Source organism: Anticarsia gemmatalis, chromosome 8 (genome assembly GCF_050436995.1).
Source record: "Anticarsia gemmatalis isolate Benzon Research Colony breed Stoneville strain chromosome 8, ilAntGemm2 primary, whole genome shotgun sequence".
NCBI classification, from domain to species: Eukaryota; Metazoa; Arthropoda; class Insecta; order Lepidoptera; family Erebidae; genus Anticarsia; species Anticarsia gemmatalis.
The window spans coordinates 6,956,703-6,976,176 of NC_134752.1; the positions used below are offsets into that span (position 1 = coordinate 6,956,703).

General features: G+C 34.6%; 1 protein-coding gene across 3 annotated transcripts; it reads right to left on the reverse strand.

Annotated features, from left to right (window-relative positions):
- Positions 1-28: 28 nt before the first annotated feature.
- Positions 29-19,372, reverse strand: phtf (putative homeodomain transcription factor). 3 transcript variants are annotated; one of them, XM_076117421.1, is made up of 17 exons: positions 19,152-19,372; positions 18,853-18,926; positions 16,847-16,927; positions 13,811-13,956; positions 12,564-12,772; positions 10,902-11,041; positions 8,266-8,412; positions 7,438-8,077; positions 6,113-6,227; positions 5,573-5,689; positions 4,816-4,994; positions 4,635-4,658; positions 4,416-4,555; positions 3,853-4,081; positions 3,446-3,541; positions 2,776-3,018; positions 29-2,426 (listed from the first exon to the last, which is right to left on the reverse strand). In XM_076117421.1, exons 3-17 carry the CDS (start codon positions 16,864-16,866, stop codon positions 2,277-2,279), a joined length of 2,595 nt encoding a protein of 864 aa, XP_075973536.1. In that variant the 5' UTR covers positions 16,867-16,927; positions 18,853-18,926; positions 19,152-19,372; the 3' UTR covers positions 29-2,276. The 3 variants fall into 3 exon arrangements, with proteins under 3 accessions (XP_075973536.1, XP_075973539.1, XP_075973537.1); XM_076117424.1 differs by lacking the exon at positions 6,113-6,227 and adding an exon at positions 6,998-7,034; XM_076117422.1 differs by lacking the exon at positions 4,635-4,658 and having other exon boundaries at positions 30-2,426.
- Positions 19,373-19,474: the final 102 nt, after the last annotated feature.

Sequence of the window (19,474 nt, forward strand, 5' to 3'; positions counted from 1 at the left end):
TAGCAGTATAATTATGGAGTGGGGTTGTTCTTAAATAAAATTAACATTTCTAGGTATAATAACTATATTTCTTGGCTTATCTCGTAGCATTTCATGCTCACATAAGTATTTACTTAACATTTGTAACAACACAGAAGTGGTATTTCTGAAAATACCAAGTGATATTTTATATAAAAGCACCTAGACTCTTTCTACTAATCCAAGGCTTTTTAAAATCTTATTGTAAGAAAGAGAAAACAGGGATAACTACGTAAAAATGTTCACTTACAAGATTTGTGAAATAGATACTATTTCCTTGGAGGTTCTACATTCTACAATAAAACGTGTCTTTTCAGAATGATATAAGAACAATAAGTATTACTAGGAACATAATGAGATTAAACATGGCATGTTCAACTAAAATAATAATTGTCTACGTAAACCTATGAATACACGAGAACTATCTAAGGTAAAAACATTTTGGATAGGTAAAAACTTTCAGAAAAATATTTATTTACGTTATAATTAGGGTTGTCGAATTTAAGGATGTTAATTGCCTGTTTTGGCCAATATTTTAATTGTTAGAATAAGTCGCTTGTATGTCTTGAAACTTGGAACTTCATAGCTTGTAGCCTCTTTGTTTTATATTAGGGTGGCTATGATAGACTTGTGTTAGTAAGTACTTATTATAATGTAAGCATGCATGCAGTGGCGTAACTATACCGTTCGAGGCCCGTGGCAAATTCATCAGATGGACCTCCTCCCCCAGTATGGAAAAGCTTAAATGTATGATAAATAAAAAAAAATGAGTTGGGATTTTCCTCTGATCAGGGGCCCCTTCCGGCTGGGGGCCCGTGGCATTTTGCCGACTTGCCACCCTGTAATTACGCCACTGCATGCATGTATGCTCTCCCACTTACAGTCACGTAGGTATAGTGGTGTCGCACAACATATTGATGTCGCAGGTTAATTCATATTGAAATTATGGCAAAGCATATCTACCTAGACATTTATCGGATAAAAAATACATTATTTATCTATGAGTTTAAAAAATGAGATCATAACTAGTGTCAGTAAAAAAATATTAATTCGAAGAATTCGTGATCTATTTGTAATTGCATATTAATTGTAAAAGTGTTGGCAAGGATAATAATATAAATATGTAGGTTTAGTATTGCCAGAAAAACATTGAAAGTGTTAGACCATCTTTTTAAAATTTTGCTCATATTTCGTAAATCATTATTTACTTAAAATTATAGTAAATAGAAACATTTATTTGGCACATCGCCACAAAAAATAAGAGTCTTATAGTAACATTGCTTTTATATCAGTACAGTTTTAATTCAGATAAAAAATAAATAAATTTTGTATTAAAACCTTGCAATTTCATAGATATTAGTCGCCTTTACACACACACTCTATCGCACGTTCTTAGGAGCGTGAGCGTTACAGAATTACGCAAGCTAGGAAGCTTACAGCAAGATTACGGAAAGCAGCGCGGTATTCGCTTGCGATTTTCTTCACGGGCTTGACAGATGAGCGCAGCGCGTGGTCTTTCCTTTCTCCTTCCACGCGCGATTGTTGTTTCATGCGCGATAGAGTGTGTGTGTAAAGGGGGCTATTGTGTTAAGTCAATCATGGTATCGTGATCATATTCTTAAAACTAATTCAATATAGTTCTCTTAATATCTGGATATCTAAATACTTCAAGGACCTACATCGAAATATAACTAGTTCGTCATATAGCTACAGCAAGAACTTTTCATCACTTCGCAGTTGAACTAACTGCGTAACATTAAAACTAGTTACATTTCAAAGAAATTCAAAGTAAAGTGCCACATAGATTTTACAAACTAATATCCCTGTTACAATAACATGTTATTCTAACACTACTTGCTAATCACATGCATTTTACAGCTACGAAATTATGTTATCATTCATGTTTAGACATTTTTTATTAACGGGACAAGTGTTTATTAAGAAAGACAAGGGTGTTTATTAATATAATATACATTCTAATAATAGCAATATACCCTTTACTTGAGAATATAAGGCATAGTAGACACCCATAATTTTACATTCAATCTTACGATGTTCATTCGTATAGAAGTCGTCTGATTGTTAGTAGTCATTCTAAAGATCTAATAGGCGATATAATAAAACACTACTATTTTATCTATTAGTCTGAATCTCGCGACGAACAAGAACATGCCATATAACTAAATGGCCATAAAGACTAGTAGTCAGTGAATTAATTTAAAAGCTGCTATATAAAAGTAATTACCTTTATTTTGTTCTTATTTGATTTTAATTTTGTGTAGTTTTAATTTGAATCCTAACATTTCGGATAGCACCCCTGATAATGCCGATAGTATTACCACTTTTGTGATTGTATAGAGATAGTGATTCGCGCATATACCAGATATCTTGAACGGTGAATCTAGTTCCTGAAATGAGAAAACAAAACTATTTAAGGACATTTTCGATAATCCATAAATTCAAATTATTCGTGGTTAAATTAAAAAAACTTGAGTCGTACTTGGAATTGTTCATGTGGTTCAACCGTCAATGTAAGAGCCAGATGGCGCTACGAATACCGTATAGCGCTATCCCTTTCCCATTATAGCACTTGAATTGGATTAGCATGTCAGAGCCCTGATCTTAACTTTTAAATTTATTTTTTAACTTTTTAAGTATGTTTAGGATTTGGTCCCTATGCAAATATGATATGGGCGATTTTTATCTTATTACAGTTATAATATACTGTGATACTCGCTCTTAAGCAGTTAAACTCACCTTAAGTAAATCAGCTGCCAGTTTAAGCACGTTATTGGCTACGGTGAGTTGTTCCTTGCTCTCGGGCCTCTGTTCTATGGCGAGATGCAGGTTGATTTGTTCAGTGAGTATCGCGGAGAGACAGCCGCGATACTTTCTGTTCACGTTACTGCCCAGAGTTAAAAGCCGCAGTAGATATATGCCGAGGCAACAGCTCCACACCATCGCCTCGAGCAGCCAACCGCATTCTAATGTCACCGTATCCTGTATAATGTATAATTAAAGTTTCATTGATGTACAGTCAAAAGCTCTAATCTATATGTATAAAAATGAATTGCTGTTCGTTAGTCTCGCTAAAACTCGTTAACGGCTGGACCGATTTGGATTTGAAAATGCGCGGGATTAATTAAAAACAAGAAAGCGTGAGCGAGTTAGCTAGTAAAAGAAAAATAAACTATTGATTTAGAACATTTTCGAAATGTCGGCAGGAAAGAATATTTTTATTTGTATGGACTGGTATAGAGAAAGTATAATAACATACATACTTAATCATAGAAACATGCTATCAGGGTTTAAAATAGGTTTATTTATTTGGTACTGGTAGTCATTGCAATGACAATTTGTTTTACGGTTGGGTTAACCACATGTTATTATAAATTACAGGGAAGGAAAGAGTACTTTCTGTATTTACCTTCAACAGTTGTGCGCTGACGCAAGCCAAAAGCATTAACGTTAGCATAAACGCTGCCGATACAATGACGTCTACTGACCGCTGTGGACCTCGGCGCTGCAAAAAAGGAAGAAATATTTTTCAGTACTTGCTATTCGTTCTACTTTACCTAAATCACATCTCAAACGTCGATGTTATTTTGGGAAGAACGCTAAGTGGATGTGCTATATTTCATTGTATTCATGATAATCCAGTAATGACTTCTAGGTTCCCAAAAAGTGATGGGAAGTGTCTTTTTATTCCTCGCCGTATATGTTTATTGAAAACATCGATGTTGGCATTTCGTTTTGTTCATAGTCGATCGATGTTGCAGTAAACTTAAATTATACAGGTACAACACATAGCACAAAAGTTTGATTTTCACTTACCCGCAAATAAGATCTAGTTGACAACCAAGTCTTGATATTCCTCACAGTATTGAGTCTAAAGTGTGGCAGTTCAGACTTGCGGGCACGGCGCGCTGACGTCAGGTGAGAGAACAACTTGGCGTATAAGAACCGTTGTTTGAACGCGCGCTCTGCTACAGCCAGTAAGAAGAATACTAACGCGCTTAGAGCAAAACGCAAACAGCATGATAGAAGATTCGTTGAGATTACCCTGGATGAGAAAATAAGCCAATGAGTCTTTTTTCAGCCTTAAAAGTAGTTTAATTTAGTATTCTATTTTGTTACGTTATAAAGTTAAGTTGCTTTCGCTAGAGAGCGCCACATGAGTGATTTGTTTCTAGTTATTAATTCGTCTAGTTTGCCAATCTGAAATTCTTAATTGACCATGTAAATATATGGGTTACGAATTTCTTTAACTAAACGGTTCCAAAGGAAACATATATTAACTGTTCTCTAACTTGTAGGTGGTGCCACCTAGTGGCAACTATCTAGTAGTGCCACCTAACGACAACTATCTTGATATAAAAGTTAGTTTTAATACTGACCAGATATTATCGCCATAAGCACCTCCGATAAGTGAGAACACGGATCCTTGACTGTAGTTCGCGACTAGTGACGGGATGTAAGTGAAAAGAGATAGCGCTTGTAGTTCCTCTTCAGTTCTCGTATCTTGTTCTATTGCCACCTGACGAAATAGTTAATTCTTTAGCCTAACTCAGTTACCAAATATACAAACAGTAGTATTTAAATTTATCAAATCATACCTTGGCTTGAGTGATGATTATATCCTAGTTCAGACATTAAAATAACATAACATAAATAAATAATTCTATTCAGTTTTATGTGTAGTATTTCTACCACGTTGTCACAAGTCTTAATTAATAATAATACATGCATTTTGAATACAGTTATTCACTTAAGGTACAGTAATTGAATGTGTAGTACCTGCACGAGTCGTATGGCGGGTGCCACAAGCGCCACCGCGGCGGCCATGGCGAGCGCGGGCCACAGACAGCCGTCGGCCGCCATGGCTCGCTCGGCGCGCGCCACCACGTACCAGCTGATGTCCACGGCCGACAGCTCCGCGCGCAGCGTCGACCCGCGCTCCCACATCGTGCACTTCACTGTACGACACACATTTATAGTTTATTTTACTTCTTAAAAAGATAACTCCGGCACTAAGAATGGCTCTTGCGTCGTGGGCACTTTTACCAACATAGAAACAACGGAAACACAAAGCACAACCAGACCCGAAACAATTATTTGTGGATAACACAAATAATGGTGTGGTGACGTAAACCACTGTGTTCCGTGTGGGAATCAAACCCACCTCCCGACACAGTGGTAGCGGCGTGGTGACCACTGCGCCACAGAGGCAGTCAAAGTGAAAAGTCCATTTACATGATTCCTAATAGTGAAGACATGAGGAATCATTTGTCAGAAATATGAGAAATGGTGACAGATCTATACTGCTATGAGCCCAAAAAAATTTTATAGCGAGATTAATGCAGAAATTTAAAATCAGTATTTTATGGCAATTGTAACTTAAGTTTAAGAATTATTTTGTTATAGCATAAAATGTCTAATATATTGGAGTAACAAATTAAGCTAGTCATGTCCAGAAATTAGTGACTAATAGAAAAGAGATTCATAATGGGCCAGTTAAAGTTAAAACGAATCGGACCGTGACATTTACAAATACCTGTATCACTAGAAGGATCAAGTATGGCGAAAGGATCCCACGAACTATCTGCAGTGTACGGGAAACCCACATCTGAATGTCCGCCCTCTGACTGAGACTCGTAACTGCTTTCTTCACCTAACAAAATAAACCAAAATATATTTATTACAACGTGTAATTAACAAATTTGTTCTCATGCTTGCTGGCGAGTGAAATTGAGCGTGAACAATTAATACAAATCTCATACAATTATTAACATCAATAAGGAACAGACACTTATAAATTAATTTAATAAATTGTATTATTTTCTGTCACTTGGCATTTACAACAAATTAACGTTTACGATTTGGCGTCGATATCAGCGCATCCATTAAAAGCGTAACATTGGCCGTCGACTGTTATTGTGATAAATATTATAAAAGTGAGTCGTTTTACCTCTGCGCCGTCAGGTCAGTCGGCGGTCGACATTATGCATGAAGTGAATGCGCTCTAATTGTGTAGAGATCCTAAGAAACATACGTATTATTAGTATAACATTGGATTAATAAAATAGATGCTTACTGTTAGTAGTTTGCCCAACCCAATCAGACATGGTATGGTGGGATGGAAGAGCGATGGATGGGGCCGACGCCGAGCATTCTCCGTCGGATGACGATGTCTGGTAATTGCCTAATTTCTAAGGAAATTCATTCATTATTTAAATATCTGTGGATGATTTATTAACATTGATTTAGGTATTAGTATGTGATACGTGCTTTGGATATTTTTTATAACTATTTGGTTTTCTACGGCTTTTAAATATTTTGGGATATGTAGGTGTGTTATAAAGGTATTATTTTAAACCAAGAGTATGGCAAACGACACACATTGCACCTGGTATTACAGACAAATGTGGACGAACAACGTTACAAACATTTAATATTAAGAACAATGCAAGCGGTTTTTGGCTCACGCACTAGCGCCTGATCATACACACAAACTAAAAAAATGACTATTTGTAAAACTGAGTTTTATTATAGAAACTTGCAAGATTAGAACAGCATTATTAATATTAGATTACTGATTCCTTAACCACAACAGGATTTATAATGACGCCTCTATACAGGTCAGAATAAACTAATATAAGTACGTTATGAGTTCGAACCGCGATAAAATGCATAAGTCCTAAATATAATTATAAAACCAATCTTGAATAGGCGGGTCCACAGTCCGAACAGCCTCGCGAGGCTTTTGCCGATTTTGAGCAAAATAAAAAGCCAACCATCGGTGGCTCGACTAAATTCTCTGTGTAAACCCGCCTAATGGACCCTTTCAAGTTAGTTTTAAAAGTGAACCCAACAATTGGGTTGTTGGCAGCAAAAGGGTGAATAAGCGTGTAGATCAAACGCTAGTGCGAAAAGCTATTCTGTTATCATCATGCCAAGACGCCGATCGCTCGATAACTACCTGGATTCGCGTGCTGTAAATTCCTTCCATCTATCACCTATTGTTAAAAGATAGGACTAGTTAATATAGTGTTCAGTTTTTGTGTAAATAAGTGCTTTTAATATTACAAAGTTCAATGGAAAAGACAGGAGATGGCGCCACCAGTTCATAGGGTGAATTTTGTAAGAAACTTAAGCTTCAGATCTAAGAAAAATTAGTTGTTTTCTTATTCAAACAATAGGTACTAAACAAAATAAATCCACATAATATCGTGGTGTTAACAAATAGTGCTTTAGTGGCGCACCTAGCGGCAATAATTGGCAACCGTCTTTTCCATTCAAAGCATGCTTATAAGGATCTTGCCAGACTATTGTCACATTGTAAAGTTACTAGGACAATAAAGCGGATCATAAAATTAATGAGTCAACTGATAAATAAACAATAACACAATAAATATTTACCTTTTCTTTCTTCTTTACAGTGAAGTCGTCGTCGCTGGACTCTCGAATGCCATCTTGGGCCCAAGAGCCTCTAAACCTCACGCCAACCCTTTTGCCAGTATTCGGACTACTCGTAGGAATAACATCTGAATCCGCATCAACAGATTTATCATCATCTTCTTTCTTAAGTATATTAGAATTGATAAACACTTCAGGCTCATTTTCTTGAAACTCTTCGGCTACTTGAGGTTTATTTTCTTCGGTAGCTTTATTTTCTGTAGAACATGATGGTTTTTCTGCATTTTCTGCTTCATTTTTCACTCTTTCACCTTCACTGCCATTAGAATTATAGCCGTTTAAGCTTTCGAAGCCGTCGTCGCCGTCCGCGAGCGCTCGTGCAAGATTATTCTGCCTTACGTTGAAAGATTCTAGTTGCTTTTTCGTCAATACATTAGTTTTGTAAGTGAATGAAGTACTCGGTGTAGCGTCATCTGGCGGCGGAGTGAATGTAACTATTGGAGCTGTCATGTCAGGCTTCTTCCAAACCATGTAATCTTCGTCATCTGAATCTTTTGCTTTTATTTTGATCATTGTTTTACTTTTAATAGGCGGTTCTAAGTTTTTAATTAAGATCTCTTTTGTTAATTCCTTCTTGCGTTTTCTAAAAAAAATATGCAGGCCATAAAATACCATAGACTATAAAAGGGTATTCTTATGTTTTGTTCTAAACTCAAAAGGACAGCATACAATGTAGGCTTTAAATACTTATTTCAACTTATTTATTATGTGATGAAAATTTTGATGTACAAAATATATTCGGTCGTGAAATGTATTGACGTGTATAAATACCTCAATACGTTGTCAGTGACTTCGGGTCGTGATTGTCTCCGTCTAAATTTAGCCGGTTTGGTTGAAGGTGTCTTGCTCTGGCTCGAAGTAGCACCACTTTCACCCGAGCCTCCGCCGCTGCCGCCGTCACATTCTGACCTCGGACGCCTACATAATATTCAACATTATTACCTACATTTCTTATTTAAGTATACATAATAAAGAATTTGACAGAAAGCATTCCTTATAAGTGTATTAAATGTTTCATTCGTTTTCATTATATCACTCTTTTCTAATATTATATACTAGCTGACCCGTGCGGCTCCGCTCGCGTGAATTTCGTACTGTTGCTTATTCGTTTGAGCACGCGAATTGCGAAGCACTCGATACACCTACACATAAAAATGTTAACAACTCTTTTGTCATCTAATGGTTATTTACGAAAGGGACCCGAAGGGCACACAATGTGACACAGGCTCAGGCAGGCCTGATTTCCTGTGGTTACCTTCTTTTCCGCTCTCGTCTGTATCCGTAGCAGTTTACAGTGTAAAATATAATACCTTATTATAGACTGACCATTGCTTACCCGTCTAGATTCAGAATATTATTATAGGTCCTATCTGCGCCGGAGCTCTTCAGACGCGTAATAATGTATACTTACGATGATACGTCCGAAACCGCGTAACCCGTAATTATTTTTTATACTTATATCATCCGTTGTTTATTTTTTAAAACTTACCACATAGTCTGTTTCATAGCTATCCAATTTATTTCCTTAATGCAACCAATTAATTTGGTTATGTGTTACGAACTACAACGCCATCTGTTAGTAGCGGCGAACAACGACCACAAACGAAATTATTCGGTTTGCCACCTAGGATATCCCGACCGCACCGGACCCTCGTAAACCAACATTTTTGTGTAATAAATCATACAACATTTATGTTTGAAAATCTTATAAATGTATAGCCTGTTTCAAAGGTATTTTTTTTACAATAAAGCAATCAAAATAAATTAATTAGGAAAAACATGCTTTGTTGCGGACTATACGCCATCTATTGGTTGGTGCGAACAACAGGTATCGATACGGCAGGCGCCGCGAACTATATTGCGAATGTTGTGAAATGGATTCGCAACGCCATCTATGGTATCTTTAGGGAAACGCAGGTTCGAAAGATTTCTACGTATTTTTTTCAATTTTCTAAAAATCTATGAAAAATTATGCGATAAAAAGTATCCTAGGAACTGCTCCACTACTTATTCTATGCATATAGCAAATTTCAGTGCGTTCTATCCGGTAGTTTTTACGTGATAGCGACACATACAGACGGAGGACAGACAGACAGACAGACAGAAAAGAAAATTATAAATTGCAGATTCGGTATCAGTATCCGTTACTAAACATCCCCCATTGGTTTTTTTTTTAATATATTCAATGTACAGAATTGACCTCTCTACAGATTTATTATAAGTATAGATTAAATATTTACCTATTCTAATATTAATTATATTATATATTTCTAATATTATTACAACATTAGGAGTGTTAACGTGAGAGAGAAATGTGCATGTAAGTCATACTTATATACGGACACCGCCGAGACATTCAAATTGACGTTGCAATCTGGCCGAAACGTCAAGCAAACCAAGGTAAGTATTTTACTGATCTAGCCCTATGTAACGTTGGATCTCTTTTTTCAGTTTTATAAGCATACCTAACTATGAGGGATCTTCTTCATAAAAATAATATTTTAATCGTAAAACGATCTTATTACAACAAAAATCAAAACATCCCGTGTTTTGGAATATTTTCATGTTAAGAACAAAGCAAAACTGAACAGATGTTTAAAGTTTTTGTAACATAACCGATACGATACGAGACGTTTGGTTTTTTTAAATAAGTAGAGTAGAAAGGATTTAGTTTAGCCGAACGATACGTTTAATGAGCTTGCTATTATTTACCATCAGCCAAATGTTGACGCGTTCTGCATAGCGTTGAATCATTCGTCTCCGAATGTTCCGCACCGTAGTTTTGGTAGGTGTGTCGATACACTTACAGTATACTATATACGAGGTGGCTTTAACAATACTACATTAAGTAGAGACGCGGGCAATAAACAAGGTAGATAAACTAAAACAATTGAAGTATCAAGTCAATAATCGTTTTATGTTATGTAAACAAAACACGTGGAGTCGTTGTTATATAATATCTACAATATGCACGATATAATAGAACATTAAAATTAAATGTTATATCTTATAACCACGATCAAAATTGTGTGCTCAGGCGTAAGTATAATTATTGTACAAAAGGACATATGACACGTGTTTTCATTGCAAGGTTTTTTTGCCCTTTTCGAAATCGCATAACACATGCAGAAGCTATCGCATTTTTTACGTATGTTTAGATTTCAACCCTACCAAATTGTTGTTGGTGTGTTGGTTCGAAATACCATATTGTAGAGTTTGAAGAGCAGTATGTTTTTCCGGTTTATAAAAATGAATTTTTAAATTTAAATAGTGTAAATATTTTTTTGTGAATATGACTTACTTTTAATTTATTACATTCTCATTGTCCATGTTTGTAATTAAAATACCTAAGTCTTTTAAATGTGGTATTGAGCTATTGTTGTCACACAAAAATAAAACATAGTTACCTAAAATATCTGGGTAGTTTTCTACGGTAGGTGGCGCGCGGGCGCACCCTGGCCAGTTCCATCTCAGTCGTGCTGACGATCTGCGAGTGTACGACGCCCAACACTATCATCAGTCCCAGGGGAACCACCCAGCAGTTCGGCTAGAAGTACAAGGAAATTACCGCTTAGTAATACTTTTATTATACCTAAATGGTCAATATTTGTATGAATTATTCGATAATAGTGGGTATAAAAACCACAAAATCAAAAATAATAAAATGCAAACTAATAATGAGACACTTGCCCTAAATCAATAAATGATTTGTTTAGATTTGATAAATACTTATACCTAGTTGCCATACAGCAAAATAGGGCTATTGTGATCCAATGCGCGGTAGAGACAAGTGTAATTGGAGTTTTTGTTTAGAGATTTTCAATAGACTATGGGCCTATTATAATCAACGAAAACTTGTATTCGTTGAAATTTCGTCTGCTTCTTGTCACAATTGTATCCGTAAGAAAATGTAAATGGATCTGTAGTATTCTGTAGATCAAGAATATAAGGCATGCTTATCAGTTACTGCGTACTCAGTGTCATAATATAAGTAAGTAGTAGAGAAAAGTCATACACTAACACCTTCAATATTTTACGAAATTTCGTTTAGAAGAACCATCGTAGGCCTGGCCTTCTGGATATATGTTAATGAAACCCGTTCCCCCGTCATTATGACAATAGAAGTAAAATATTAACTTAGCTTAACCATTTCATGAAAACGGCGCGTTATTTCAAAAGAAAAAGGAAAATTGTACGATTTCCTCAATTTCGAAAACCATTGCACAACGTGACAGCGAAAGTATGGCAAGTATAGCTTCCTATTATGTGCGCAATAGTACATACATATATAATTTACGCTCGACACTTCGAAATGAATATAATTGATCATGCATGACTTTCCCTGTTGACTGTACATTTACCTAATTAGCATATCGATAATGAACGCGTGTTCCTTATTTGTAGTACAATTCTGCTAGTTTTGTTCGCTAAGTATTATTTACATTGCACATTATGTACAGCAATATTATATTTAGTACGCGCCAGTTACTTTACGACTACAAAGATATGAATGAAATGAGGAATCAAGTAATCATTTGTCGAGTTAAACGAATCTAATGTCTACGGAGATACAATTTTGGGCTTTGCTCGGCTATTTCTCGAATAAACTGCATCGTTTTAAGAGCAATCTGGTATTCAATCAGATCATTCTGCACGGACATGTGTAAAACAACATCAATTCACGTATCTACCTACGTTACAATTTAAATGCAACCACGAAACAGATAGTCCAATTTCAACTCTTTATCCTTATACATAGGGTGGAAAATAAGTTCAAAAGTGACATAAGACTCGTTGTGCATCTTAGTATTATGAATATAAGCCGCTACACTTTACAACGGTTTCAAAAGATACTCATAGTTGCAATCACCTGTGGGTAAAGAGACATTTACCGCGGACATTCCATGGATGGGTGGCTACCTAGTATCAAGTAAAGTTCCTTTGCGTTTCGGACGATAACAGTCAGTAATTATCGTTGTCAATTAAGATAGCGTCACAATTCCATGTCTACAATTCAGCTTGAACAACTAGCTTGTTCACACAAAAAAGAAAAAAGTATAGGTACTTACATCTATATCCACAGTATCTGGTGTCATGAAGTACAAGGATATATTGAGGACCTGCATGAGCCACAGTGTGAGGAGGAACTTGGCGCAGGCCGGTGATGTTTGTTGCGCCCACCATTGGTAGAGCGCGGGTAGGAACAAAAGGCGGACTAGAGCGTACCATACCACTCGGCGCATGCCAAGCGTCGGCTTCGCTTTTGGGAACGATGATCCTGTTACACAAAAACGATACATATATGTAGATTTTTGCATGCACTGTTCTTTAAAGGTATTTAAAGTATAACTAACTTGAACTACAACAATCAATCAGCCTAGCCTTTTTTCTAACTATGTTGAAGTGGCCTTCCAGTCTTACTGGATGCAGATTATTACCGGTATTTTACATACCTATCCGACCTCAACAATTTGCTTTGAATTATAATACTATTCTCAATTATTGCGTTGACTGACAACCCAAAGTCAGGGTAAATATATAATGTTTTATTGCTATAACTTCATGTGATGTGATAGATTGTATAAGCCACGCATTTTAATGTTCTACGAAAACTGCGGTTAGAAGCTAGTTCCATATAAATTATTAGTTTATTTACTTGGAATCAAAACCAAAATATCCAAATATAAATATCACAAAAATAGAAGTAACTAACTTTATTTAGAGATAACACGTCATGTTTCTGAGTACAATGTGTATTATAATCTATTTATAAACATACTTAGTAAGGTATGTATGGGTTCACCAAGCATTGTCACTAACAATACGACTGGCAGTCATTGTTGCCATAAAAAGAACTATAGTGGGATATCGCTCGCCACCTCAGCGATAGTCATAATAGGATAGTAGTTTGACGACAGCAAGACTGCATACTGGTTGCATATAACATGTTATAAAGATTTGTTTAGTATGTTCAAAATAAATATATGACTGGGTGATAATAAGCAGCTGAATAGAGTATCAAGTATTCAGGTGTCAGTCAATATTTAAAAAAATGCCTAGACACAAGTTCAAAAGTATGGTACCCATTCAACTGCTTGGTTTTGGTGTGTTTATTAGGTCAATTGATTTGATTTGGCCATTGTCCCTCCACGGGCCATCTTGCCTTGTACACAACTTTTTTTTTATCAGTACTTCATTATGTCCTACTGCTGGGCAAGAGCCTCTGCTCTTTCAATAAAGTAGAAGATTAGGGGATTATACAGGAGTGTCGTTTTAAAGAAAAAGTTATGTAATAAGGTTCTAAAAGAGTTGTTACCTCTGACTAAATCAACGTCGATGAGGTAGGACCGGGCGTGCGAGGAAAAGTCCACGATCCGGCGGCGGTACGTCCCGCGCATCAGTAGCTGTTCCACCATCGTCTCCCATTCCTCTTTGTCGTACGAGCTTATTTTCTTCTGGTACCTGTTTTATAAACATTGCTTAAGAGTTAAGACTAAAGAATCGTTTTTTTTTATCATAGCGTAAAGTGCTAGTTTCAGTATCTTAAATAGATGCTACGCTCGAGGAGGTCGACTTCCATGCTTACTGATTCAGAAACCAGAAGAAGGACTTTTTTTAGCACTTCTCGATAGTGCCTATACAGCCTATAAGCGAAATAGCACGAATAACAACTCGAAAACGGATCGTGACCGTATCGTTTTGCGCCTAGCCATCAAATCATCAATGGCATTCTCGAGGCGTTTACTTTACGATTCCGATTTGAATGCTATTCACTATTAACTATAACTATTAAGGACTTTCACACAAAGAGCATCAAACGACACGAGCTGATTTGGTTACGATATGTTTCTCAGTTGATACCAAATATTACGTAGGTACATATATATTATATATTATGGAAAACAATATCAGCTTCAAATGCTATTTAATAATATCAACACACCCAGAAATCCCGAGGATCTACATTCTCTATTATGATAATTGTTATTTAATTTCATTGGTGTGTTATAATTAATTAGAATATTATGTAAGCTTCGATTATTATATTACCTAATGGTATTTTAATAGCATGTATTGGTATGAGGTAGTATTTTATTAATGAACTAGCTGACCCGCGCAACTTCGCTTGCGTCACTTAAGAGAGACTGGATCAAAATTTTCCCCGTTTTTGTAAAATTTTTTGTTACTACTCCGCTCCCAATGGCCGTAGCGTGATGTTATATAGCCTATAGCCTTCCTCGATAAATAGGCTAACTAACACTGAAAGAATTTTTCAAATCGGACCAGTAGTTCCTGAGATTAGCGCGTTCAAACAAACAAACAAACAAACTCTTCAGCTTTATAATATTACTAGCTGACCCGCGCAACTTCGCTTGCGTCACATAAGAGAATCATAATTTTCCCCGTTTTTGGAATATTTTTCACTGGTACTCTGCTCCTATTGGTCGTAGCGTGATGATATATAGCCTTCCTCGATAAATGGGCTATCTAACACTAAAATATTTTTTTCAAATCGGACCAGTAGTTCCCGAGATTCAACGCACCAACACATATTGGATACTAATTTTCAATTCACAATAACTTCTCTTTCCCTTAACCGCGTTTAAAATATTAAAATGTTTTTTGGTTTCTGTGACTCTTCTTTGATCGCCCCCCCTATCAGTTTTTGGAAAAAATATTTAAGTAATGTACAGATTTTTTTTTGTCTTATATGTATAGATCAAAGTCGTAGTACCTAGACTTTTTAATATTATTTATTTTTTATGTACCGTTTTTTTATTTTTTTTTTATGTACTTACCTACTTTTGTTATATACATCTAACTATTATTTTCTTGTTTACTTTTTAAATTATTTACATTCTACATTTTATTACTTTTACTTATTTTTTATTTACATTTATTTTTAGAAGATTAACTTTGTCTACATATTTTGAAATATAATATAAGGTATACATACATTTTCATTTTAACGATGAGAAAGGTTTCCCATATATTTTAAATTAAAGACTATCTACAATTAAAAACTACCTGTAGGTAGATATACATGTTATTTTTTTTTATTTTCCTTTTATTTTTTTTTATTTTTTTTTCTTTACCTTTTTTATGTATTAGATTGTACTTTATTTATGTAGGTACACTATCTATTTTAATTTTTGATTTAGTACTTTTTGTATCTTTTATATTCCTTATGGACTTTTTTTTACTTTTTATTTACTTAAAACAATTAATTTTTAGAAGATTAACGTTGTGTACCTACATTTTAAACTTATTTACTTTTTACATTTTTATTTTATCTTTACAACAATTATTATATTACAGAATGTCTTTATATACAACGTTCGGACGCTGCCCCCGCCGCCGCGGCCGGCCCGTACCGTGCCGCAATACTAATATCGTGATATCTCCTAAACTATATGTCTAAATAACACACTGTAAACTGCAAAAATAATCTAAATTAAATGTTCGTGATGATGAACTTACTTATTTTGATAAGGATATATGTATTATTGGTTATATCACCAGTTAAACATCACCCAACGAATTAAATGTTTTTTTAATACAGAAGAGTAGTTTTTGTGACTTAAATAAAAAAGCTGGATATATGTCATCGCGGACTTTTTTGTAGAACTAATAAAGACCAATGTTTTTGCTATACATTGTTCTTACTTGTATCCAACGGTATAAGCGGCGCACGCACAAATGCAATCTTCAATTAGATTTTTTTTCTGACTTCTTGGACATAAATCGCTATAACTCAGCTAATATAGTTTCAATGTATTTCAATTATATATAAAAACCTGTCGGAGAAAATACTCTTTCTATTAGTGAAAACCGCATCAAAATCCGTTGCGTAGTTTTAAAGTTTTATGCATACGAAGGGACTACAGACAAAATGGGCGACTTTGTTTTATACTATGTAGTGATTTTATTGGCCTACATTTTTCCTTGCATTTTGAATGGAATGGTATTTTTATATCATTAAACAACTGTCACGTTAATATTATGAATAATAAGTAAAAAAAAGAAAAACTGAATCTGAGTTTCGAAATAAATTTAAAATATTTTTTTAAGTATTAAACCAGCTTGCTGAGATTGAGAACAGCAATCAAACCAGTATAACCAGACTATTAATAACAGCATTAAGTATGTCCTTTATAACAGAAATATGTAAATGTAAATATTTTGTTTGTATTTACAATTCCTGTTTTTTAAAAAGCTGTAATTATTTTTTATAAAAAATATTATACCAGGAATAAAAATAAAATATTAGAATGTCGTACATACACTAATTGTAACTAAAAAAAGGTAAAAATGCTTAAGTTGTTAATATATAATATTATGTCAAACTTACCATGCTGCCAGTTGTTTCATGATGAGATGGGTCTATGGTGTGAATAATTTCAAAAAGTTTCCTTTTTAATGTTCTTGAAAGCTGAAAAACATTATAAAATTAAAACTATAAAGAGCCTATAATAATGTATTTAGCATTCTTCTTAGCATACTTCTCATTTGACAAAATATAATTTTTGTCAAAAAATGAGAAGTAGCATTTGGTTTTAATTTTATCAACAGTTGTCTGATGAGGACATGTCAACACATTTTGTTATTCATGTACAAATGAACAATGTTATCAGTTCCAAAAAGTATTTATAAGGAAAAGATAATTAAATGCTATTCAGGGCATATATGACACAGCAGTAGAAGTTCAACCACATCACTATGATAGCAGCAGGTGGGTTAGATTTGTTTTTAACAAGGACACATTGTTAATTAGTAGCATGAAGAAAGCATAACAAGTAGTAATCTTTAACCTGCTTCATGTATAGTATAAGCCTAGTCTTTCTAATGTAGGAATTGGCTGGCAGTCTCACCGGATGCAGCTGAATCCCAGTATTTTACATGGAGCGACTGGCTATTGGGCCTTGACAACCCAGTTACCTGGGTTATTAGACAATATGTTTGCTTCATGTAGAGATAGTAATAAGGAGCAATTTTGTCTCTTTGTGTGTATTAACATAAATATATTCTTTCAAGCAGTCCTGTTGCACGAGATCTGTATATGTGAATAAAACATTGGATGCCTTAATCATAGCACCAAGTATCATTCTTTGGTCTCTGCTTACCCCTAAAGGAACAAGGCATGATTTTATGTCTCTATGAATGAATTTTTCTTTAAAAATGAATAATATTGTTCTATTATCTCAGATCTGGCATCTGGCAAAAATAAGAATTGAGTATAAAATGTGATAGTGAGCATATTGACACTTTATCTTAAGGTCATGAACAAATATATTTCTCTCGTCAATGTTTAGTAAATAGATGATTATAGTGAGACATCTTAATCTAGATGTGTTTATCAACATTACAAAGGTGTCTTCTAGATAGACTCAATAGACTATCAATACCAGAATAAAACAAGATGTAAACAAATCAATTAATGTGTTAATTCTAATTGCTTTTAATTACTACTTGCTCTATATAATACTGCAATTAACTTATATATTTAATTGGAAGTTGATAGCAGTTGAGTGTATTAGCGTCATAAGAAAGTATATTGTTAGAAAATATTTTGAAGTATGCTATGACAGTCTTCTGGTAATTTCTTTTGAAAAGATGATAAGTAGGAATCACAACAATTTATTACCAGAACTAATATTTTTTATCTAAAGAATGTTGTGAATAAAACATTCTTCTTGGACTGCCCCATTCAGGCTACACCTGCAAGAGCTACCTACCTCTTCAACTTAACATATAATTGATTAATTTACATCAGTTCAGGAAACTACTAGTACAGTTTTGATGTAACCACCAAACATAAAGATACAAATGTGGCATAACTCAAATGGTTCATATAAAAAAGGTAACTACATTGCTACTAATCTCTTATTATGCATAAGTCACACCTCGGACAATTCTGGTTAGGATCTCATTCATGTTTCAATGATCTGGTTTATAACCAAGTTGATCTAGTTATAACAAAACATTCTATTAGGTGACCGTTGCCAAATAGGTACATAGCTTCAAATCAATTGTCAATTAAAATGATTGAATGTTTGGAATGATGAAAATGTATTGATAGTAAATTGTCAGATGATAGTCTAACAATTATTTTTATTTACTGTTGCTGATTTAGATTTTGATAAGTAACTTACTTTCTGTCTAATAAATGTAATTTTTTGTAAATAGATAGACAGCATATTTTATGCATCTAATCCAAGAGGAGATTTTTTGTTTATGTTTTTGTCCGAATAATATAAAACAATAACATTTAAAATTAGTACAAGTGTATGCGCCGTGTCACGATTTCCGCTTGTATTACATATCAATAACGATAAGTAGGTGACTAACTGTACTCACCATTTGGCTGAATAATCCTGGTTTGTTTTCCAATATTTCAGCGGGTTCAGAGCTCAGTGTGTATATAAATACATCTGAAATCGGAACATTATTACCATAACTGATAAGCGGTCAATACTTCGAACAAAGAATGTTTGATCAGCTGTAAGTCAACAAATCACTTGTTATGAAATTTCTATTTGGGCTCAGATTGTAACTCGCACGGTTCACACTAAAATTAAGTTTTTAAAGGTCACCTTAAAACTTTGTATGAATATAATAATTAAATTGTAGAATTCAAGGTATTTTTAGAGGATTACCGTTATGTACAGTTTTGCGTTACATTTTCGTAATAAATTCACCAAAGAAATCGTAAAACACCGAATTTAACACGGATATTATTTCTGAAATTCACAACGATATATAATCACCGAGTTTATGTGAATATTATCACAAATTATTTAATTTATTAAACGATTTACGAAACTGCACAGAACAACAATACGTCCTTCTTTCCGATTTTGACAGTTTTCTGAGCTGGTGCTGCCAACACTCCGATCACAGCTGTCATGTTGAAATTTTGACAGTTCGTTATGTTGGTCAGTAGTATTGGCTTAGGGCTTGTACACACTTATAAATAATA